Source organism: Poromitra crassiceps (genome assembly GCF_964638095.1).
Source record: "Poromitra crassiceps genome assembly, chromosome: 2".
Lineage (NCBI taxonomy): Eukaryota > Metazoa > Chordata > Actinopteri > Beryciformes > Melamphaidae > Poromitra > Poromitra crassiceps.
The window spans coordinates 1,781,773-1,807,088 of NC_139624.1; the positions used below are offsets into that span (position 1 = coordinate 1,781,773).

At 44.1% G+C, this 25,316-nt stretch overlaps 1 protein-coding gene across 1 annotated transcript; it reads left to right on the top strand.

Annotated features, from left to right (window-relative positions):
- Positions 1–1,252: 1,252 nt before the first annotated feature.
- LOC310772462 (tetraspanin-8-like) lies at positions 1,253–23,477 on the top strand. The gene is made up of 9 exons (XM_083632285.1): positions 1,253–1,435; positions 3,967–4,023; positions 7,048–7,167; positions 7,294–7,368; positions 8,839–8,934; positions 12,511–12,606; positions 16,988–17,020; positions 17,113–17,196; positions 21,815–23,477. Exons 1-9 carry the CDS (start codon positions 1,376–1,378, stop codon positions 21,899–21,901), a joined length of 708 nt encoding a protein of 235 aa, XP_083488411.1. The 5' UTR covers positions 1,253–1,375; the 3' UTR covers positions 21,902–23,477.
- The last annotated feature ends 1,839 nt before the right edge of the window (positions 23,478–25,316 follow it).

Sequence of the window (25,316 nt, forward strand, 5' to 3'; positions counted from 1 at the left end):
ACATTTCAGCTTTTCACCAACTAGGGTGCTGGATGATGACACTATAGGTTGACAGTACAGTACAGTACAGTAAGTACAGTACAGTAGTGGAGTACAGACTAGTTAAGTGTTAGTATTAAGTATTTTTAATTCTAACAGGCTCACAGCATATGCTGTTGTGTTTCTAACTGGAGTGTGGTTGTTTTGATTCATCAAAATGTTCATAATCCTTACTACTGTACAGTCAACCTAGTGACATCATCTAGCAGCACCCTAGTTGGCGAAAAGCAATGTTGTTGACCTTTCTAGCAAATCTAGGTACATTTCAGACTTGAAACCAGTGTCCTGTCTTCTCTGAGTTGAAAGGCAAATGAACTAGAGTCATATTGTCAAATGTTTCATGTCCTCTTTGAATGAATGAATGAAATAATTTATTTGTGACAGTTGTTAAAAATACACAATGAACAGATAAAAACCCATACACCAGTATTAAAGTAGTCTGGGACTTAAAACACAATGAACTCCAGGACTTGTTTGCATTGTGGTTGTCATCCGTAAAAAACAATCAGTGGTCGGCACAGCACGAGCCATCCAAGACATAGAATAAAACAACATCAACAATACATACACCATGCACAGAAACTACAAACAACGAAGACATTACTCAGGACGTATAAAGACTATACTTTGATTAATAATGTGCGTGATATAGTTTTTCCACAAAGAATGTGCATGAAAGCTGGGAGAGCGCGAGATGAGAGAGACAGACAAACGTTACATTGTTTTTGTCTGTCTCGCATTAAAACTACAGTAACAAGCCTGTTTTGAAAATGTAATGAGTAGAAAGTACAGATATTTGTGTTAAAATGTAAGGAGTACAAGTAAAGAAGCCCAAAAAAACAACTCAGTAAAGATACCTGAAAATCCTGCTTAAGTACAGTTTCAAAGTATTTGTACTTAGTTACATCCCATCTCCGGTTACTAACACGCGGTTGGCCTTGTGTAAACGATGAGCTGATATTCAGGTGATTTATCGTGTGATGCCTCTGGGCAGACGGGCCTCAGCTTGCTGCAGAAAAATCCTCTTGTAGAGGCTGCATGGCAGAGAGGGGGTGGAGTGTGTGTGTTGGGGGCGGGGGGGGTACATACTGTATCTGCGTCCTCAGTCAACCCCTCTTCAAAAATGTGAAATATCCCTTTAAGCTGCTGGAGAGTCCATCTTGTGTGAAAGAGGTGGAAAACAGAAAACCATTCTATGTGCTGCAGCTCTACATCCTACACACACACATATAGTGAGTGTGCTTGTAGTTTGTCACAGCAGTCGACAAGAGCAGATTAGACTCTACTCACCGTTACACTTTGCATTCAAACCTAAGAGCCACTCATTAGACGGAAGATGGGGAAAATCAATGGATGCCTGAAGTGCCTTTTTATTTTCTTCAATGTTTTGTTTGGGGTAAGTGGGAACACTTTTTTATTCATGTCTTTTTTCAGTTTCTTTGCAAATCCAATAAGGCACACACTCTAGTAGCATGTAGCATGTATTGAGATAGTTAACTAATGATGGTAAAAAAAAAACATTTTGAGTATTTTGAGCTGCAGATGCACAGACTTCTGTAAGAACGGGGGGGGGGAGGGGCGGACAGTAGACTTTTTTGGGGGTGGAAAGTAGTTTGTTTGGTTCAGTGAAGTTTATTTGCAAATAAAGATAATAAAAAAAACATGATTAAGGAAAAATTAGTCACATGGAACAAAGCAAAATGGAGCAAATTCACAAAAACACAATTCACACCAGTTCTTCATGTGGCATTAATTTAAGATTTTTCTTTCAACAGTTGTACCTTGTTATGTGTTTGGGCATAAGCATCTGGAGTTATGTTGGATGATTTGAAGAGGTATAAATATTACAATAGGAAATTGTGAAGTGGAGTAAAATGTGAAATTAAAAAAGACTCCTGACGTTTGAAGCGTTTTCCTAAACAGTCCAGCTTTCCGCTGGCTGAGTAAACAGGCTTCCTGAGCAGAGTTAACCCAAAACACACCGAGGATCAACTTAGAATACACTCAACCTAAACTTAACCTAAACCTAAAACTAAACTTATAGGGCTAACCTTAAGCCTCCAATTTCAGATTGAAGCCATTAGTTAAAGCCAACATTTTTCACCTTCACTATAGAAAAATGTTTTTCAGCTCCAGGGGTGTGTCTGTGCGCGCATGTGTGTGTGCGTGTGCGTGTGCGTGTGCGCGTGCGTGCGCACGTGTGTGTGTGTGTGTGTGTGTGTGTGTGTGCCCACACGGGGATGAGTAAAAAAATAAGTATATATATATATATATATATATATATATATATATATATATATATATACACATATACACATATAATATATATATATATATATATATATATATATATATATATATATATATATATATATATATATATATATATATTATATCCTTTTGTTAAACTGTAACTGTGTTTTAAACTTTGTTAAACTGTAACTGTGTTTTAAACTTTACTGGAGTCTATTTTTGAGCCAGTAATCTACTGGTGACTTCACCTTGTGTGCCCACTGTGGGACTGTGTGTGTGTGTGTGTGTGTGTGTGTGTGTGTGTGTGTGTGTGTGTGTGTGTGTGTGTGTGTGTGTGTGTGTGTGTGTGTGTGTGTGTGTGTGTGTGTGTGTGTGTGCCCACGCACGCGCGTGCGTACATGTGTGTGTGTGTGTCTGTCGCAATGCTAAGAAGTAGAAAAATAGACTTTTATTAGAATGACATTTTACAGCAGTTGAGCACAATTTACAGCGGGAGGGTTATGGTTAGTAACCATGGTCTGCACTCTCTCGTGTTGTGTGTGAACTTGTCTCCTTTCAAACGGAAATGAGACTAACCCTAACACACTGCAGCTGCCGCCAAACGTCCATTAACTCAAACAACAGCTGTGGTACCAGATTAGATTACTATAAATTAGATTACTTTATATTAGATTACATTACATCAGCCACTCTCAACCACTGGGCCGCGGCCCACTGCTGGGCCTCAGAACGCCATCTAGCGGGCCGTGGACGCATTGATACTGCCAAATTGTATCAAAATAATAATAATAACAACAACAACAATAGTATTAATAATATTACTACTAATACTACTACTACTAATAGTAATGTATTATTATTATTATTATTGCAAATTACAACACTAGTTATTTGTATATAGCTAAATGTGCACAAGGACGAAAAAACCATCCAATTCAAATGCACAATTCATTTTTCTCACAATTATCTGATTTCTTACGATCAGAAAGTGGGCCTTAAGTTAGCGAAGGTTTACAACTGCTGATCATTAGTTGAAACCTAAAAGGACAGAGGAATGGGGAGGGGCTGCTTTGAGAAAGATGTCCAACCCCAAACCTGTCTGCTTATTATTGGAGCCTGGACACCCTCTAGTGACCAAAAGCAAAAGTACAGTCAAGTACAGAATACAACCAGCACACACTGATGTCAATACAATGGAGCAGAAATTACTAAATTAGCACAGTTGAAATTCAACAGATTTGATCCTATTTAAGGTTTATAAATAAATGTTATTAAATAAAAAAAAAAAAAAACTGATATGTTCTAATTTGCTGGTGAAATGGTGAAAGTGGCTGGTAAGTTATCAGACCACACAAAAACGTTTCCTGTGGCTGGTAAGTTATCAGACCAGACAAAAACGTTTCCTGTGGCTTTTATTTTGTTAAATTGTTAATATTTGTGTCTCATCGATGTAATGATGTAAAGTTATTTGTAATCAAAGTAATAATCTAAGGTGATTTGTGATCAAAGTAATAATGTAAGTGATTTGTGATCAAAATAATAATGTAAGGTCTTTTGTGATCAAAAGTAATAATTTAAGGTATTTTGTGATCAAAGTGTAATTTAAGGTGTTTTGTGATCAAAGTAATAATGTAAGGTGATTTGTGATCAATGTAATGTTTTGTGTCTTGTCAGATCGTGGGCATTCTGCTGGTTGTGGGAGTGGTGAAGGCTGGCCCCTATGTTGAACAGGTGAGATGCACACGCATGCCCACATGTCAGCAGAGGGATCAGAGGTCAGGGAGGACATGTTAACCCTGTGATTGACATGAGAACATGCTAACAGACAGTACAGACAAGGAAGCAGGATTTCACATGCAGATGCAGCAATCTCCAATCGACGTCTGGGCCAGCTGGCTGGACACTTAACTTAACTTACATGAACTTAACTTGACCTAACTTTACTTAACATACACCTCTTAATAAACAGAATGGATATTATTAGTTCCTCTAAAGCAATGTCCCTTATGCTTTAACAAAGTTCAGCCCAGCCGTAGCAGTTTAAAGGCCTTCAGCCGGGAGCAACAACTGAAGATGGATGCCATTGTCCAGCAGAGAATACATAAAATTGGGTTAGCCTTAGCTTTAGGACAGAATAGGTAAATTTGGGTTAGCCTTAGCTTTAGGACAGAATACATAGCTTTGGGTTAGCATTAGCTTTAGGACAGAATAAGTAGCATTGGGTTAGCATTAGCTTTAGGGACAGAGCTTTGGGTTAGTGTTAGCTTTAGCGACAAAATCACAGACCTAAAAAATATGGATAGAGCTATCCCATTGATTTTGGTGTCCCATTTGGAGTTGATTCGTTGGCCGTCGCCATCTTGATTTTTTGTCAGCAGACGCCTAGTGGCCATTCGAGGAACTACCACTTTTCAATTAATTTCCGCGTCATCAGAGGGAAGCTGGGGGGTTTGGCCACTGGACAAAATACATAGCTTTGGGTTAGGATTAACTTTATGGACAGAATACGCAGCGTTGGGTTAGCATTAGCTTTAGGGACAGAATACATAGCTTTGGGTTAGCATTAGGAACAGAATATGCAGCTTTGGGTAAAAAGCTTCTCAGAAAGTAAACAGCCAAATTGAAGTCAGCTGTTTCGCTGCTTCAGAGAACAGTCTGATTAAAGCAGAGAAGCATATGGAAAGTGTCTGCTCAGAATTACTATGCTGTTACCTTCTAATAAAAGCTGTTAACAGCGACACATGTTACAGATTTATTTAGCCCTTTATTGTCAAATAAACCTTAAAGCTACCATAACCCTTTCTCAGTTTACTCGGGATAAGACACAGTCAGGACATTTCGGGGAAGGATTCGCTGCTCCTAAGCAGAGAGTTTTTCCACAGACAGGGAGGTAATTTGAGGTAATTTTTTGCTGCGTGTGGAGGGAAGTGGAGTCAGGCTGTAATGACCTGGCTCACTCTAGCTCCTTAATGGACAGCAGATGAAGAGGAAGGTTTCCACCGCTTGTTGTTTTGTTTTCTTTCAGAGCAGAAACGAGGAGGGGTCAAATACACCCAAACCAGCTAGCACGCGAACAGTCATTTACCACACATATCTTCAACTTTTACACTGAACTATGAACTCTACTGTTTACAATCTGAACTCTACTGTTCACAATCTGAACTCTACTGTTTACAATGTCAACTCTTCTGTTTACAATCTGAACTCTACTGTATACAATCTGAACTGGCCATCCAGAACCAGATCACTCCGCCAGGAACCACCTCTCACCCCACAGCGGTCTGAGCTGTGGCAGAGGAAAATAGCTCTGTGAAGTCCTCCTCATTAGTGAAAGTTGCATAACAGGGCAACTGAGTCTGTTTCCTCTCAATTCTGGAAATATTCTGACAGTTTGGCTCATTGATGAAGCAAGCTTCATTATTTCTAAATACTAAAAAGTTGCACTTTGCAGTTCCATGCAAAGGACACCTTTAGCTATTATATTTTACACATAAACCAACATGTGTTGCTGCTGGGCAGATGAGCCACAGCAGGGAGAGTTCCTCTGTTGGTTCTTTGTCCATCATGTGGTCTAGGAGCAGAAAACAAGAAGAGGTCAGACAACAGGCCTATTTCACAAACATGGCCGCCACCCCGGAATATGTTAATGCACACTTCTGTTAGCTCCACCAGCAGCAATTGTCCATTCTCTCGCCGTGATACAATAACAATCGGCTCAGTGTAAAAGCACTCAGGCATGTAGTGTGCATTTTTGTTCAAATTCAAAGAAGAAACAGTATTATTTATCGTTTCATGGGTTTCCTACCGAGGAAAAGTAAAAAAAATATAAGATGGATTTTTGCATAAGAACAAACGAGGCGGCAAGCGTTACCATGGTTACAGCTAATCTGCTAGCTATAGCTACCCAGGTCTCAAATAACTACAATCGCAGGCTATCAATGGAATAACTGCAGAAATTAACGTTGGAGGTCGAGTCTGAGACGAGACCGAGACCATTAAAATGTGGTCTTGAGACCGGTCTCGAGACCAAGACCAATTTTGAGTACTCCAACACTAATATACTGTACTATGTACTGACTCCTTTATATGTGTAGTTACTACTGTATCAATCTGGGAACCCAGAGTCTATTTTTATTTGAAAAATATACTCTGGGAGAGCCCTACCGTTTTTCCCGGCTTCCTGTACAGCGTGCCTCTCTTGCCACCGTCACTTCCTTTTCCGTGTCCGCACTCCACTGTTTACAATCTAAATAGCAACTTGCACCGTGACTTTAGAGTAATTTTCCACTGTTGTTGTAAGTATGTTGTTGCATACTGTTGTTGTATGCTGTTTTAACATTATTAGTGAATAGCCGAAATAGACGCGGAAAAGGAAAGCGGAAGTGATGGAAAAGCCACCGTCACTTCGTTTCGGCTATTTGCTAATAACGTTAATGCATAAACACACTGCATAGAAGACATCAACTTGTCTTACAACAACAGTGGAAAATTACTGGAAAGTCACGGTGCAAGTTGCTATTTAGAAACAGTGGAGCATGGACGCAGAAAAGGAAGTGACGATGGCAGGAGAGGCGCGCTGTACAGGAAGCCGGGAAAAAAGGTAGGGCTCTCCCAGTCTATTTTTCAAATAAAAATAGATTCTGGGTTCCCAGATTGCTACTGTATATACTGTAAGATGGACTCATTTATATGTGTACTTACTCCTGTATATGTGTACTTACTCCTGTGTTTCTTCTCATCCTCATTGCGATACAGCTGGATACAGTAGGATTTCCGCACGTCGGCTGGTTCTGGGTGTTCGCCATCGGCGTGCTGAGCGTCTCCGTCTTTGGAGTGGTTACAGGATGTCTAGAGAAGGAGCTGGTCCTCAAAGTGGTAAGTAGGCCTACGCCACAGATGGTACCAACAGGGATCTATAATACATTATGGTGTTCATTGATCAGGTGGATGACTGACAATTCATAATATTAATGAATATTAACATTGTTTGTGGTCGGGCAGTTTGCAGGCTTGATGGTGGTTGGACTGCTCATCATGTTGATTATTGGGATCATCATTGCTGCCTACAGAAATAAGGTATCTACAATATATATCTAAATATATATCTAAATATCTGTTTATCTATATATGTCTATTTTGGGTTTCAGTATACATGCTACAGCATGCGCTGGGACGCGTCATCAGTGATGTTGACTGGGGTCGTGGGGTGTTTCGGGTCTGACAACATCATACACCCTCGCCCAGTAGACCCAGCCGAGGCCGATTACGACCCGGACCCGCGTCCCAGAAGCAGCCGCTCACGGATCAGCCTTCCTACTCTGTCTGCAACGTTGCCCATATATTTAAATATATGTCTATCTAAATATCCAAATGTCTAAATATATCTGTCAATGTCTATTTGTTTATCTATTTACCAACCTACTTATTGATGATGATGAAGATGATGGCAGCGGGTGTTATTATGGATAGCACCACATTTCTTGCCAAGACCTGTCCTACTCTGCCTCTGAACGCCCTACTCTGCCTCTGATTGGCCTACCCTTATATTCTTACCCTAACCTTAAGCAATCATAATAATAATAATAATTCATTTATTTTATATATATATATATATATATATATATATAGCGCTTTTCAATGACCCAAAGCCGCTTAGAGTAAGTCGACAGAAAACAAGAAAATAGAAAACAAGGAACAGGCAACAGATACGTGCAACAAGCAAACAGATACAAATAACAATTAAGATGTATTGACCTTATTCCTGGACTTACGTTTCCCATGATTCTCAGCGGTTGCCGGTTGTCGACTTCCTGTTTACATTTTTTTCACTAGCAAGGACGTGCGCGCCAAAGAACGTTTGGCTTATTTTATCCAAAATGGCTAAAAATAGTAACGTTGTGTAGTTGCATAACCGCGATATTTCACAAAAACGAGGTGAATGTCAATTCACTCGTACTGTACGGGCTTATTTTAGCCGAAATTGCTAAAAATAGTATGTGGTTGCATAGCGGCCGCTTTTGTTTTGAAGGCTAAACGTCCAAACCGGAACTCTTATTATTTGGTCATTGAACGTAGCTTTAGCGGTCTCTCTCTTTCAAGATTCAAGATATTGTCACTCCGTTGTACAATTATGCACGTATGAAATTATTGTGCTGGGGGGCTCCATTACAAGACATAGGTAGGTACAAAGTCACAACAATTATTATGATTATTTTCAGTCTCTTTCGCTATGAACGGTCCTGGGTGGAAACAGGCAACCGACAGCTGGAAACAGGGAGGGAGGGTGTCATGGAAGCGCCCACAGTCTCACCAGGAAACTCGTGAATAGTCAGGGATATATGGAAAACAGATGGGAGGGAGCGTGAGGGAGGGACAATACTCATGCCTAAATCCAACCCAATCAGAGGAAGATTAGGGTGGGGCTTGCCAAGAAATGTGGTGCTCTCCATAATAATGCTGGTGGCAGTGATGTTAACACTAACGCTGCTTTCACTCTCTCACTCTCTCTGTCTCTCTCTCACTCTCTCTGTCTCTCTCTCATCACAGCTCAAGTCTGGTTTTGAGACCGGTGCCAGTCAATTTGCTGAGGCCTTTATGACAGACGAGAAATTCAAAGCCTCTCTCATCGAAAACCAGCAAATGGTATGTTTCAAGAACAAAATTAGTTATGGTGCATTTGAATTTAGTGGGGGTGCACTACTACACTAGTAGTGAAAGTGCAGGCTGACAACAGAAAAGAAAAATATTGTAGGTGTTACGGTCCGGAGTCAGATGAATGAATGTAATGGGGGCTCATTGAATCCACAAGATTCTCAGCTTTCCATACCCAATTTAGGCAATTCCAAGACAGTTTAGTGACCCCATGCCGAAATATTCAAATGGAATATGCAAAAATAATACATTTACACTGCATGCAAAAAATGGCGTGTTTTTTGTGTGCCAAAAACTGCATGGGATTAGCATAAAGTGTAAAGGGGAGACTTTTCAAAACAGAGTTTACAAAGTGCTGTACATACATAAAAACAGTAGAGGGAGTCAAGTATCAAGTGTCAGTATAGAGCAAGATGTCAAGGGCAAATAACAAATATCAATATAAAAGACAACCCATAACCCATTCTCATTCAGACATCTTGAGGTGAAAGGTCAAGGGACCCCTTTCAAAATGGTCATACCAGTTTTTTCCCTTGCCAAAATTTCACGTAACGTTGGAGCGTTATTTAGCCCCCTTCCCGATGAGTTAGGTTAACATGATTGATACCAATGGATACCTCAGCTCTTCTCAGCGCCGCGGGAAGTAGGGGTGCTGCAGGTGCTGCAGCACCCCCTAGATTTTTTCCCAAATTTTTTTTTTTTTTTTTTTTTTTTTTTTTACAAATGTAATTAAAAATATTTTGCAGTGCACTATGTTCCTTTCTTGTTTAAGAATGTTTCGGGAAATGAAAATGTAGCCTATTTAAATAGAATTATCAACAATAACAATCAAGGAAGTTACATGCTTGTAGGCTATAGAAGAAGAAGCGCGCATGCACGCACATGTTGTGTTGAACCAACCAACAACCAATACGAATTGTTTAATCTGGCAATAAAGAAACGTGAACTTGACATGCTATTTTAATAGCCTACTCAAAAATGCACCTCCCACTATACAGCAAAGAGAGGAGTCAATGTTTCTTGATATATGCCATTCAGATCAGAATAATTAGTCTAGTCATTAAGTTTGCTGATAATATTTCTATCATGTTAAGTCTGTGTCATGTTAACTGGTGTATTCCGAGCAAATAGGGAGATATAGACTCAGAGCATTATCATCATGCTATATATCTCCCTCTTTGCTCTGAATGAGTGAGAAAATGAGAAAATACTGAATAATTACATCACAACAGTATCCTAATGTTAATTTAAAATGAGATATTCCTCTAAATATGGCAAAAAAATGTAAAAAAAAAACGCCAGCACCCCCTGCTTAAAATGACTTCCAGCGGCCCTGGCTCTTCTAGTTTCACATGATCAGTATCTTAACTCTAGCATGGAAATGAGCCTGCTACAGAACACAGTAATATTGGCCGCTGATTCAAATTTCAACTGAGGGTCCAAAATATTAAACTGAGGGGTGCAATGCATGCTTTTGCACCCCCGGAGATCCGGGCCTGGCCGGCAAACTCTACTGTAAAGTAGCCTACTGTAAAGCAGCCTACTCCATTTAGCGTGAACTCATATTTATGTAGGCTGCTAAGCACACGTTCTTATAGAGCTCGTCACGTGACGTTTGTTGCCCCAGAAGTGAATTCCCCATTCATTTTCTCCATAGACATTTAGAAAAATCCTAATATAACGAGTTTTAAGACTTGAATCGAGCCAACCAGTCTTAGAGAATCGTGAGTGACCATAAAACATTTAACTTTCAGCAAACGATTCTCTGGAAGACTGGTTGGCTTGGTTCAAGCCTTAAAACTCTTTATATAGACCCCTTATACGACTACGTCACACTGACATCACGCAGCGTCGATGCGCAAGACGGAGGCAGAAAGACAGACAGCCCTGGCAAGTAGTTTTCCACTGGCTGGAAAACTAGACGAGCTAGACATGTCTTCGTGTTGTGCAGTGCGATGCCAGAATCTGAAAGCTATTGTAGCCGAGTATTCATGTCCGCCTATCCACACTTGGTTAATAAAATAATAAATGATAGAGCCAGGCTGTAACGTTATAACAAGCTTCTCCCCACATATCCTGTTCTACGGCAACTCAAGGGAACATACACAGCGTCGCACACACGCAATAGAACACAACACAACACTGAACCGTCTGTTACACTATCAACAAAGCAAGGACTAAAGTTTTACCGAATCCCGTCAACTCATACTGCTTTTAATGCTAACCGTAGGCATCTTTGGTTGCAAGCCGAAAGAGGAAATCATTAAAAATGCCCGACTTTGCAGTGCTCGCTCATTTCATATCAGGTAAGCTGTAGCTGTAGGCTGCTAGTAACAGCCACATCGCTCGGTTAGTTAACAACCAAGTAACATTAAATAATGTCATTATTGAGTTGATTGGAACGAGGACATCATTAAAAATGCCCGACTTTGTAGTGCTCATTTCATAATCAGGTAAGCTGCCTGTAGCTGTAGGCTGCTCAGCCACATCGCTCGGTTAGTTAACAACCAAGTTACGTTACATAATGTCATTATTGAGTTGTGTGCATTATCAACATAACAATATATCTTTGCAAGTTACAGAATAATTATCTACGCTATTCCCAGTTATAAAGGAATTCACGATATGTATTGCTGGCCACTCTAGGCTTGGCCAATTGACAGCGCCAGTGCGTATGGTATGGGTCTGTAAGACGTATCCCATTAACCAACGTTAATTTCGATGCATAACATTGCTTATCACTAGGCGATAAGCTGTGGTAGTAAGCCGAGAACTGCATTTTAAAACTAAAATCTAACTGTGTGTCGCAGATGGGCACAGAGCAGTCCTGACAGCCGGGCTTTTACACAGCTCTCTGTGTCTGTCAATGCTGGGCTCACGGCTTTTTGCCTACACGATGCGCGCGCAGCTCCAATGTTGACAGCTGTATAAGGGGTATATAAGGGTTTTTCAAAATGTCTATGGAGATAATGAATGGGGAATTCACTTCTGGGGCAAGAAACATCACATGACTGTTGAGCTCTATGGTGCAATGTGTACTATTTCTGCTGCTGAAGCATAATATGACTTTAGGCTGGATAGGACAAATGCAGGGGTAAGGACTATCTTTGTTAGCCCAGGAGCTAGCTTTGTTACCCTGGGAGCTAGCTAGAATTATCATACTTTGAAGGTTTTTAGGGGGCCAAGCACTGCACCTGCTGGAACCCTGCTGGAACCCTATTATATCTGTTAGGATGATGATGATGATGATGATGATTATCATCCAATAATAATATGTGCAGCTCAGAAACCGTAGGTCCCAGAGCAACCACATTTGGCAGGTGGGTTCCTACCACCACCACCAGCACACCCATCCCCCTCACACCACCACACACACACACTACTCAGGCCATGTCACTCACCCGTTTTGGCCTATAACTTCTGAACCGTATCTGTACTGTATCTGTATCCATCCATATAGGCCACGGCCATTTCTGCCTAACTAGATTTTATGCCATTATTCTGCAAAACAGTTAATTTCTGTTACTCCTACAACTTTTGTACAATGTCCAATCTTTGTCCCTATAGAACAAATGCTGTGGAGTGACGGGTCCCAAGGACTGGGGCAGTGACATCCCCGCTTCATGTGCCTGCACTGGTAGTGGATGCATCAGCAAACCGACGGTTGGTTTTAGCTAACAGTTAGCCACTGCTAACTTATCAATATGTGCCTAGAATTCCTATAAAACTATGACTGTAGCGAAGCTTGTGGGCTTGCTGGGGGCGAAGCTTTTGGGCTTGCCTCGTGAAGTGTGCTGGATCGTAGATGAGGGCTCACGGGCCGTGATCGGTCAGAATCACAGAGATGGAGATGGGGACCGAGATGTCGGTCCTCGGACGCGGTTGAAGGAATACCACTCGTGACCTGGCTGGTTGTAAGGCAGTCGGTCACCAGGGCCTGGCTGGTTGTAAGATAGCCAGGATTCAGCTCGGGTTCGGATTTGGTCGTGGCAAGGGTAGGCATTATGAAGGTAGAGTAGTAGGAAGTAAGAATACCGGAAGTATATGGGATACCGGATAGTATATAGCGTCACAGAACACTTTGTTTATATCCCCACGTTTGTGATGTCACAACGTCCAGGGAGCTATGACATCATCGGTGTTATGTCTGACATCGCCGATGACCTCACAGGTGAACTCTATGCTATGACATCATCGGTGACCCGTAAAGTCCCGTCCGCCATCACAGTCAGCCTAGATCGCCTGACGTCGCCGATGACCTCACAGGTGAACTCTGACGTCATCATTGATGATGTCATCATCATTACGTCGTTGGCGCGCCGGGTCGTGGGCATCGACTGCCCCAAGAACAGGCCTGACGGTTGGCCATTATGGACCCTTTTCTACAGCCGCTCCCAGATTCCTGTGGGGAATCTGTATTCTTCCAGAAATGGCCGGAATGGCCCTCCAGTCCCACCTGGTATAGGCAGGGCTTGGTTGATTATTTTGGCAGTGAGGGGGGCTGTGGTCCGCTTGGCCACCGGCCAGGTGTAGGTACGGGTCTACACGTAGTTGTCCAGTCCCGTACATCACAAGAGCCAAGATTTGGTGACTGTCCTCGTTGGCCAGGATGTGTGTGGGAGCTGGGGGTCTACCCAGCAACTGCTGTAGTGAGCTGTAGTGGCCTCTGGGGGCTTGAGTTTCCAGTTGAGGAAACTCAGCGGCGTGAGGTCAGCGCGGGAGCCGCTCAGGAGCCGGGGGTCTACCCAGCTACTGCGGTAGTGAGGAGCCTCTGGTTCTGGTGGCTTGAGTTTCCAGTTGAGGAACCTCAGCGGCGTGAGGTCAGCGCGAGAGCCGCTCAGGACCTGGGGGTCTACCCAGCTACTGCGGTAGTGAGGAGCCTCTGGTTCTGGTGGCTTGAGTTTCCAGTTGAGGAACCTCAGCGGCGTAGGGTCGGTGAGGAGGCAGTTTGTCTGCCCTCGTTGGAGGGAGGCCTCTGCCCCTAGTGCCTCGTTGGCCGCCCCGTGGAGCGCCGGTGTGGCATCCTCACTGAGGGCACCGAAGGTCGTACACTCCTCCGGCATGGGGGGAGCCGACCTGAGGCCACCATAACTTGGCTTCAACTCCTCGCTCTTATCCGCGGTCGTGTGGAGTTGGGGTGTCTCTGGCCAGCGATCTGGGCTGAGAAGAGGGAAGGGGGATCCGCAACCCCGACTGCTGGTGGTGAGTGCGGGAAGGGGCCTTCCCCGCGCAATGTCGACCACAACAGCTACCTGTGATTGCGGTGGCTCGTCCTCCCAATCTTCCCAGGCCTGCAGCAGTGTCTCAGGTAGGACTGGATCATCCCAGCCTGGTTCCCATTTCCATAGGTGCTGTATGAGCAGGACAAGATGGATCCTCCCGAACTGATGGAGGGGCAAATTCCTCGGGAGGGATTCCTGCTGCAGGGCGGTGATGGGGTGAGGTTGCTCGCCTAGACCAAGGTTCGGTTCCGTAAAGGCTCTCTTGGTGCAATAGGTCTGCTCTGGGCAAATTGCCGGCGAGACGATGAGGGAGACGGCCACCCCGTGAAGCATCTGGGGCTCCTGCCTCGCCGTCCGCAAAGGCATGTCCACTTGCTCCACTTGCTCGGACTTGTTGGCCTCCCTAGAGGCCTTGGCTGGAGTTGTCTCCATGAGCCCGGGCAGGGCCAGGAGGTGAATTCTGGGAATAGGTAGTTGAGATGGCTGGTCCCGTCCTCTGGGGGGGTCCCAGCTGTCGTGTCCAGCTATCTTGTGGGAATGATTGACGCCGGCCGGCTGACTGTGCCCCGTGTTGTTGGTCCCAACGTTCGCCGTGCCTACCTGAGTGTGGGGTGTCCCAGTGGCGGGCTCAGCCGCCCCGTTGCACTGTATTGCATGCTCAGGGTTGGCAACCTTTGTCGGCGGACGTGTCCTAGGTGGGAGTGTTGGTGGCATTGGCACTGGAACAGTGGGTTCCGAAGTTTGGGTCGTTGGCTCTGGAGCCACCGTGCTGACCTGACCCTGGTCGTGGGGGGTGCGAGGCATGGGTGAAACTGCCGGGTCCCCGGCAAGCAGACGGGCGCGAGGCCAGGCCGCTACGTGCTTCTGCTCGATTTGCAGCCGGGCACGAACCCGGGCCTCGTCCAGCGCCAGCTCAGCTTGCCCCAGGCGGCGGGTGATCCGCTCTCTAGCTTGGAGGGCCTCCTCTTGGGCCTGTTCTTGCTCTTCTTGGACCCGTTTTTGGGCCTGCTGAGCCTCTGCTTGGACCCGTTGCGCCTCAGCGTGGGCCTGTTCTTGGGCCCGTTGCGCCGCTCTGGTTTGCTCGTTCAGCCGGTGGTACTCCTCATCAGCTTCCTCTTCCTCCGCGTGTTGGCGGCGGAGGCTCTCGGTCACCAATAGTGCCTTGTATTCCTCGTAAGCTGCCGCTTGGGCTGAGGAGGAGGAGTGGGCGCGTACGGTTGACCGTGAGCTGGCGCTAGAGTATCGCGATGCGCTATGGTGGGAGCGGTGACTGCTAGCGCTATGATGGTGAGAGTGACTGGGGCTCCTCGACCGAGGCTCTGCTCGGGAAGAGGGCCGGACCCCTTGGTACCGGGCTGACCCATACCGGCCTGGGGTCTCCGGGTCATAGGCGAGGACCTGGGCCGAAAATATTCCGTCATGATGGCTTGTGCCCTGATGATGGTGACTCCTGCGCCCGCTGGGGCTGCAGGATACATTCTGTCTACACTCTGTCGTCATAGGTCAAACCTCCATGACCTGACCTGTCCGGACTTGACTGGTGGTAAACTTGATGGGACCTGCCAGTGCGTTGGGATTCCTTGAAGTATTCAGTGATGTCCCGGTTGGTCTCCCTTTGGCGCGCGATCGTAGCGTCAAACTTAGCCTTTTCTCGAGCTAGATCGGCCCTGCATGGACTGCCTGAGCAGGGAGTCTGTTTTCCTGGTGGCTGCGGATGAGCTCCTGCCCCGATCTGATCGTCTGGTGGGAGTGTAGGGGGGGCACCTGAGTACTACTCCTGCTGTATCCAGATTCGATCTGGTGGGGAAAGGATTGCTCCTCTGGTCGGCGAGGTGCCGTGGCCAGAGCGAGCTCACCTGACTCCTGTTCCATCTCTGAGCGTCGCAAGTCCTCTGATCCGGCTCGGAGGACCAATTTGTAGCGAAGCTTGTGGGCTTGCTGGGGGCGAAGCTTTTGGGCTTGCCTCGTGAAGTGTGCTGGATCGTAGATGAGGGCTCACGGGCCGTGATCGGTCAGAATCACAGAGATGGAGATGGGGACCGAGATGTCGGTCCTCGGACGCGGTTGAAGGAATACCACTCGTGACCTGGCTGGTTGTAAGGCAGTCGGTCACCAGGGCCTGGCTGGTTGTAAGATAGCCAGGATTCAGCTCGGGTTCGGATTTGGTCGTGGCAAGGGTAGGCATTATGAAGGTAGAGTAGTAGGAAGTAAGAATACCGGAAGTATATGGGATACCGGATAGTATATAGCGTCACAGAACACTTTGTTTATATCCCCGCATTTTGTGATGTCACAACGTCCAGGGAGCTATGACATCATCGGTCTGACATCGCCGATTACCTCACAGGTGAACTCCATGCTATGACATCATCGGTGACCCGTAAAGTCCCGTCCGCCATCACAGTCAGCCTAGATCGCCTGACGTCGCCGATGACCTCACAGGTGAACTCTGACGTCATCATTGATGATGTCATCATCATTACGTCGTTGGTGCGCCGGCTCGTGGGCATCGACTGCCCCAAGAACAGGCCTGACGGTGGGCCATTATGGACCCTTTTCTACAATGACAAAAGGTGCTTTCACACCAAACAGTTTGCATTCGCACTGTCAATAGAAGTTGCAAGTTTCAACTCATTGCGTTGCGAATCATTGGTGTGAACTGGGCTTAACAGCGTTTTTAGTTGCAGTCAGTTAAAAAGGTAATTCTCACCTGAATCTGATTTTCCTATCAGCTTTCCGTTGACTCAGCAGCAGAGCATCTTTTCAAATTAAAAGTTTCAAAGTTGTCATGGTGACCATGTTTTCTCCATGTTTCCTTACAGGGAATGACAGGTCCAGACAAAGTCTATCTATTGGTAAGCAATCAATCAATCATCCAACCAATACAAAAAAAAAGATCAATCAGTGATGTTGTTAACTAATTATCCCTCCTCTGTCTCCTCTCTAGTCATGCGGCGGACTCTTATTTTCATTCTTTGACTTTTTCTTTAAAATCGGGATGGGCTTCTTCTTTGGATTTGCTGTCACCGCAGTAAGCTAGAACATCCATCATATTTGTGTGTGTGTGTGTGTGTGTGTGTGTGTGTGTGTGTGTGTGTGTGTGTGTGTGTGTGTGTGTGTGTATAGCGGCGACATGGTGCTATATTATAGCCCAAAGTGTTTCACATAAAAAGAAGAATTAAAAACAGAGAGGAAAATATGAGACATACAAAGCTAATCAATTAAAGTACAGGTTAAGATAAATTAAATTAAATGGATGAAAACAACATACAACATACATAAAATATAGCAATATAAAATACTATGATAGAATAAAATATCAGGGGGACAAATCTAAGAATGAATGGATAAAAAGGTAAGACCATGGACATAAAATAAACGTAATTAAATGCCAGATTAAAAAGTTCTTAAAAAAACCTCTTCATAAAAAATACCGAGCGAACTATTGTGAGATCTAGACGAGCATTCCACAGTTCAGAAGGTAACAGTACGAAGTTGACTTGTAATAAAAACCTGTTTACGCATTTCTGCATCTTTCTGAGTTAAAGACCCCGGCAAGCAAAATGCACCAAAACCTTCCAACTATATAATTTAGGATCTTATGTGGCTAACTGTAAGCCTCAAAAAGTACTAGACATTAGTTTCAACCCAAATCCTAAATATTGCCATTTCGCTGTTTTCACTGCTTTTTGAGGCTGGGGTTGAAGTGGGCAGTACTTTCGGCTATTATCTTCCATTTTTGTGTCATAAAACATTGAACGAATGATAAAGCAGCTCTCAGTTGCCTGTCAAAACCTGAGATTTAAAATAATTGATTCCTGGTCGAACACACACATTTTTATAAAACATTAGGGTTCGACATTAGGTTTAAGCAAGTACAACAATTTGGTTAGGGTTAGGGTTTGGTTATGGTCATGGTTAGATGAGAAACCCCTAATCTTAACCACATCTTGGAAATGTTGGTCCAGGGGACAACTGTTAGGTTACTTGGCCTTAGCCTTACTTCCTGTTCCTGACCAACCAAGGACCCTAAAAAAGAAGGATAGGTCATCACTCACGTCACAGCTTTCAAGTTTTGCATAGGGGCCAGGCTGTGGGGCCATCATATCTGCGTTGTTTCACCTTTGGTTGACAAATGCTTCCAACGCTGTGAGGTGAGCGATGTCCGGTGTTGGGGGTAACACGTTACTAAGTTACACGTTAGCTGACTGTAACACGTTACTAAGTTACGCGTTAGCTGACTGTAACGTGTTACAAAGTAATGCGTTATTGTAATCACATTACATTTGTCAGAGTAGTGTAAGGCATTACAGTCCCTAAATCCAGTAATCACATTACAGTTACTAATCAAACACTCAAGTCGTTACTTGCGTTACATAAGTTCTTCCATTTTCAGGATCGGGTTTGAATCTGCAGGATTATAGAGAAAACATCGTGGTTTCATTCACTCGATTGCGCAACACAACAGCTGACAACAGCTCACGTCTTTTGTGTGGCTAGAATGGGTGGGCTGGGGGAAGGGGAGGAGTAACGATTGGTTAGGTTTTAGGCATGATGAGTGACGATTCGTTGGTTCACCCGTCTGTGTCCCTTCAGCCGATCCATTCTTGTAGTATAACTTCCCGAAACTACTACGTGTCCGTAATGCCTCAAACATAGAGCATTGTAAACACATTTCCATAGCAACTTATGCTTCACACTTAACCTGATCCGCAGCAGGTTAAGTTGCAAGGATAAGATTAGACCTTAAAAGGCACCGCCCACGAACCAATCGAATCAGCAGTTTGGAAAAATGGCCAACCCCTTTCTGGACGAGTTTCCCATCGAGGAAGGAGCACAAATTGTAAGGGGGGCTTTGAGGAGAGAAAGAGTGTTTCGCGACCGGCAGGATCCATTTGATCATTCAGGGAAAAAAAAGGCTCCTGTTGAATTAATCAAGGGCTACTGTAAAGCCTTGCACTTGTTGCAGGCTACATTTACATTAAGCCCTACTTACCACTTTGGAATATGTTTTTATATATTCACTTTTGTGCTCTCAAGTAGCCTATATGTTGTTTGACCCCCGCCGATCGATTGCAGCTGAATAGTGAGTGGAGAAATATCACTAAATCGGCATAAAAAGGTTACATAAACATCTTCAAAGCGCACAGTGCCATGTGCGCAACAGAGCTGAGACTGACGTTGGGTTGGAATTGAAATGGTCATACATGCTAGAATAGCCTACTACATCTAAGCAATTTAATATGGGATCGCCTGCACACAGATTATTCATATCTAGGCTACTCCTGCATTTTGCAGCTGCAACTGTGTTGCTTTTGGCCTGTATGATGTGATTGAACTTCATATTTCCAGCATCATTATATGAAATATGGAGATATACGACTCTGCTGACAATAGCCTATATACTGTATGTGACCACAAAATAGGCAATTTTTTTATAAATGAAATCTATGCCCGCACGTACCGTGTCGATTCAGTTCAGAAGCATTTATTTTATTTTATTATCATTATTTTTTTTTATTGATTAGCCTATAGGAATTATTCAATCAGTGCGACTAAACACATCATGAGATCATTATTATTCATTGAGCCTAAATGGTCTATACATACGGATTTTGGACTGAGATAGATTACACATTGCTTCCACAAAAGACATGCCGGTTTTATTGAGTATATTGAGAGGGTGAATCGAGCTGCTGTAGATAGCCTACGTGGAGGCAGAAACCGCTCTTCAAAGAAATTACTGGTGTGGATAAAAGTGGTAACTTTAGACAATCATTCAGGAACAGACTAATAATATCCAACGCGGATTTTTATTTGCGGTTTCAATGAACGAGGAAATAGGCGTGTCTGGCGCTGTAGAAGTTGGAGCAGTCCATATTGCATTGTGATTGGCAGTTGTTAAAAAACACGCCTCTTTTGCAGCCCCAACTCCAGTGCACGGGCATTTTCATGTGCACGAGCTCTCGGCTTGATTAGAAAAACCTGGTTCCACTAAACGAGTGGCAACCGAGGTTCGTGGTACAAGTTAACTACAATCGAGCTGATCGATCAAGGGACAGATCCTGGATCTTCTTATAGAACATTCGTGGTATAGGGCTCTGGCCAAAATGGCAGCATCTAAAAACAACAACAGCACCACCAACAACAACAACACAACAACAACAAAACAACACATAAGCAAAGCACAAATACAGACAGGAATATTAAAGGCAACGTGGTACAAGATAGATTAAAGAGACATGATTAAAAGAGATGATTTGAATTGTTGCAGGAAAGGACAGGAGTGTGATGGTAAAGTGCAAACTTTGCTCAGGCCAGAATTTATCCACCGCTGTGCACACGACAAATCTCCCCAAACACCGGAAGGCCACATGCTAACAAAACAAAAAGCTGGCAGAGTCACTGACTCCACGCTGACCGCTCAACATGTGTAGCAGCAGATAAGGTGAAAGGCAGAGATAAACAGGCTTGTTGCATTGTCAGAGGAAATGTTGCCAGAGTCAGATATTTCTATGGTGAAGGCTGTAAGTGATTCACATTATTTTTCTGGATATAGCTGCAGTACAGACACTTTATTTTGTGTTGATGGCAGAGCGCATGGCGCTTCATGTTGGACCCGGGGAGAATAATAAATCCTGTCGTCTCGTGTGGAGTCATCCAAAGTTGGAGTTGTCTCCATTTCAGAAACAAAGATCTTGTGTATCTCCTCATTAGGATAGGGATTATCCGATTTATGCTGATATGTGGGCATATGTAGCGTAAGGTCATGTTGTTAACTGACAATGCATCTCAGTCAATGTTTAGGAGTAACGCTAAATTAATGTAACAAGTAGTGTAACGAATTACTTGCTCCAGGGAGTAATTAAGTAAGGCATTACTTTTTTAAAGTAATGTGTAATATATTACTTTTTTGAGTAACGACCCCCAACACGGGCGATGTCATCCTTCTTTTTAGGGTCCTTGTTGCTGACAATAAACTTGAGTCCAAACTGTTCCCTAGCAACACAATTCTGGTGAAACTGTCCATAGAGAGCTAAAGTCACGCCCCCTCCGGTCGGGCCCTACATGCACCAACGATGCATGTACAAACATGAGCAGTGGTGAACGCTGAACTTAACAAGTCAAAAAAGTTGCAGTTTGTCATAAAACTGTTGCACTATAACCTATAAATTAGAAAGATTACACTCAACCAGGCACCTAAGTGATGTCATAACTTCCCCCCCAGGTCGTGTTGGTGTGGCGTATATAGTGCGAGACGAGAGATGTAGTTGATTGAGCGATTTCATACAAAACTAAACGTTATGTACGTAGATGAGGCAGCTGGCCGACCAATAGGAGCCGTAGCTCTGTGGGAAACCCCTGGTCTCACGCTAGCTGCTTTCTTGCTCCAAAATAACCAAGATGGCGACAGTCAAAATGCCAAACTGAGGCTTCAAAACGGTCCACACACCAGCGGGTGACGTCACGGAAGCTATGTACATATTTGTATACAGTCTCTGTAAATTAGCATGTGCTGCCCTCTGCAGGGCTAAAGGCATGTAATGACAGTAAGACAGACACCGCCCTCAAGTCAACACTGTCTGTCTGTCTCTGTCTGCCTGTCTGATTACATCTCTGATGACCTGTCTGTCTGTCTACCTTTCTAGCTGCTGGGCCTGCTGGTGTCTCTGTTGATGATCTTCCAGGTGCGACGTTACGATGGGATGGGAGGACAGTCCATCGCCATGAAGTAACGTCAGGGGTCATGACATCATCAGGGGTCAAACCATCAAACAACTCCTCTTTGTAACATTGTAACAGCATTTCTGCTTTAGTATCCACTCTATGCACTCTAACTCTATGCACTGCCTCTATGCATTACATACATGACATGACATTAAACATGACATAACATAACATTACATGACATGGCATGATATTAAATGACATGACATGACATGACATATAATGTAATGCACTGCCTCGTAGCACCTTAGTAGTTTTACCTGTTTCAAAGCACCGTTTGTGGCAACAGTAAGGTATGGTGTCCACAGAAAGCTTTTTCTGAGCTGCCAGCTCCTTTCTGCAATTCATTCTCTATGGTACAGACGTGCTATTGGAGCGTTCCTCTTCCCAGCACCACGCCTGGTCTTTAGCGTTCTCAGTGGCTAGTGTTTTTAACTTTGAGGAGCACTGCTCATCAATGTCACTTTTTCCGAACGACCAAGCAGAATTGAGGAAGAAGCGGGACTAAAAAATATCAATAAACATGGCGGAGGAGAGGCTCCGGGGGAGAATTATTAATTGTATTATCTTGTATGCTAGCTAGCTAACGTTATCTACTAGCTACCGAGCAGGTGTGTAGTGCTATCTGGAGAACTGGGGGAGCGCACCTATATGAGGAACAACCCCCCCTCTATTTTACTATTGTAAAAACAAACCCTTGGAGAAGAAGTGTGGGAGCTCCGCTCCCCTGCGCTCCCACAGTACTACAGCTCTGCTACCGAGTCAGCTCTGTGCGCTGTCTGTGCACGTTGGAAGCGTTCTGGGCATGATATCCAAAACCAAAGGCAAAAAATGCTGTCTATGGTTGTCCAAGTGTTTTTCTTTGGCTGCTATTTCAGTGAGTTTTGGTTGTAGAGTGATCAGACTAATACCATTGAAATCTGTGGAGTCTCCGCTTTATTTTAAAATCTTGTTCACGGACCAATAGCAGGTGGAGCTGCGGCTCTAGGAAACCACCATCTCACGTGAGCTGTGCAAAGACTCAACCCATTCACTCTGCTGACGACAAATCAAGATGGTGACAGCCAACGTTTCAACTCCAAATGGGAGACCAAGATGAATGGGATAGCTCTGTTCATTATTTAGGTCAGTGGTGCAAACACAGAAAAAAATCCAACCATCACTGTGACCACAGTACTTTTGCAGCAATAGTGTATTTCGAAACAGGTAACATCTGTAGCTTTAATGCACTTACTCCCATTGTTCTCTCCTGACTAGCACCTTGCATCTGTTGTATTAAATCTAATATGTACTGTACATCGCTTTGGATGAAGATGTGTGCCAAGTGTCAAATTGTAATTACATAGACACAAATGAGAGAAAACAGGTGAGAGAGAGGAGAGAGGGACAGAGAGAAAGGGGGGAGAAACCAAAGCTTTGTTCTTTCAGCACTATTCTAGAAAATATTCATTGAATGAAAATGTATCTTTTATTGTTTGTATTGTTGTGATTTATATCTTTTCAGTGTTATTTGATTGTATGCAGATAATAGTTTCTAGTCTGTTACCGTCTGTGTGTTTTGGTTAAATAAAGTTTTGAAATGTATTCTGGAATCAGCGGGTTAATCACATTCTGACAACAAACCAACATGTCTGCCTTCAGGGTTTGTCAATCAGTCAATCTAAAAGTTTATAAGACACTATCAACCAATCGAATCAGAAACAATGGGACCAACACACACACACACACACACACACACACACACACACACACACACACACACACACAGGCTCCTACTGGATGATCTGAGGTCAGTCAGTGGCTCTTAGGGAACAGAGGGGAACAAAGATCATAAAATACGACAGAACTTTGTAAAGTCATTCATTTATACTGGAAATAAACTACAACACCCACAAGTTATCTGTCTCTCTGTTTTGTAATGTCACAACTCTGCTTTAATCTGCTCCCATGACGACGGAAGAAGAAAACTTGGTGGACAGTTGTATTAGAATGGCCACCAACTGGACTAGTTTTATTCTCTCTAGATACAATTGTTCTGTAATGTGTTCTTTAATGGGCACATATTCATATTTGGTGATTCATTCATATCCTGGGTAAAGCTCATATACTAGTCCAATATGTTCAGTTATAACCAACGGTGATAGGTCAACCAGGTTTCCATTACTCTCTCGCCGGCCCTCTTCGCCATTGCGCTTGAGCCCCTTGCCTTAAAAATACATAGTCACCCAAGTATTACAGGCCTGAAGGTCGGAGGCATTGAGACCTGTATTACGTAGTTTGTATGCTGACGATGTAATTATACCTACATAACTCAGAGAAATCGATCCCCCCTCTCCTAGAATGAATAACCTCCTTTGGTAAGCTGTCCAGATACACAATTAACTGGACAAAGAGTGACTTTATGCCTTTCTCTGATGTCTTCACTCCCGGTTTCCTGGAAAATCTCCCATTCAAACTGGTAAAGGGTGCGTCCTGGTGGCACACCTTGTAGCACGCATATGAGGGAGGCTCGGTCCTTCACGCGGCCGACGCAGGTTTCGAATCGGACCAGAGGTCCTTTGCCGCATGTCATTCCCTCTCTCTCCCCACCTTTCCTGTCTGCCTACTGTCCTATCTAAATAAAGACAAAATGCCCCAAGAAATGGCAAAGGACCGCCTCACCTATCTTGGCATTACCATACCCAGGGATTCTAAACTAATATTTAGGTTGAATTTTGATTATTTTGTTTCAAGGCTTAAACAATGTATAGAAAACTCGAAATCCTCCCTTTGTCCATGATTGGCCGTATGAATGGTTTCACTTCCCAGGTTCCTTTATCTGTGTCAAAACCTTCCTATCTTTCTTACATCGGCTTTTTTTTAAAGAACTGGACTCCATAATTCTGTCCTACATCTGGAATTATAAGAACATTAGAATTAAAAAAATTCACTTGCAAAAGCCCTTCTCTGAAGGAGGGCCGGCCTTGCCAGTTTTTAGGCACTACTATTGCACCCAACAATCCATGAGAGGCCTTCTAGGAGGGCAATTCAGGCCACAAGTGGAGTCTGCAGTGCCACCAATTACTGGTACTGCATGGTATCCACCAAGATACCATCACATCGGAATGAGATGTTTGGAGCGGGGGAGTCTGGTGCAGCGCACAGGTCCTAGACCGTGTGAGACGAGGGAGGAGCCCGGCCGGGTGGCAACCCACAGAGCCCGGTCCCTCTACGTACCAGAGCCCTTCTCCCCCCCGGTCCCGGCAGAGTAGTTCCAGAGCAGCGGATTGAGTGGCCCTGACCACGTGACCACCTTCGACCCTTCCTAGAGGGCTGACCGTGGGTAGCTACTGGGACTTAAGTTGGGGCTTGGCCAGCCCCGGCTGGGTCACCTGGGCGAGGGTGTATGATGTTGCGAGACCCGACACATCCTATGACCCCAGC

Excerpts from the sequence above, each read along its gene's own strand:
- LOC310772462 (XM_083632285.1), top strand. The coding sequence starts at position 1,376 with ATGGGGAAAATCAATGGATGCCTGAAGTGCCTTTTTATTTTCTTCAAT. Across the intron at positions 8,935-12,510 it reads TCATCGAAAACCAGCAAATG|AACAAATGCTGTGGAGTGAC; the intron begins GTATGTTTCAAG and ends TTGTCCCTATAG. Across the intron at positions 17,021-17,112 it reads CAGACAAAGTCTATCTATTG|TCATGCGGCGGACTCTTATT; the intron begins GTAAGCAATCAA and ends TCTCCTCTCTAG.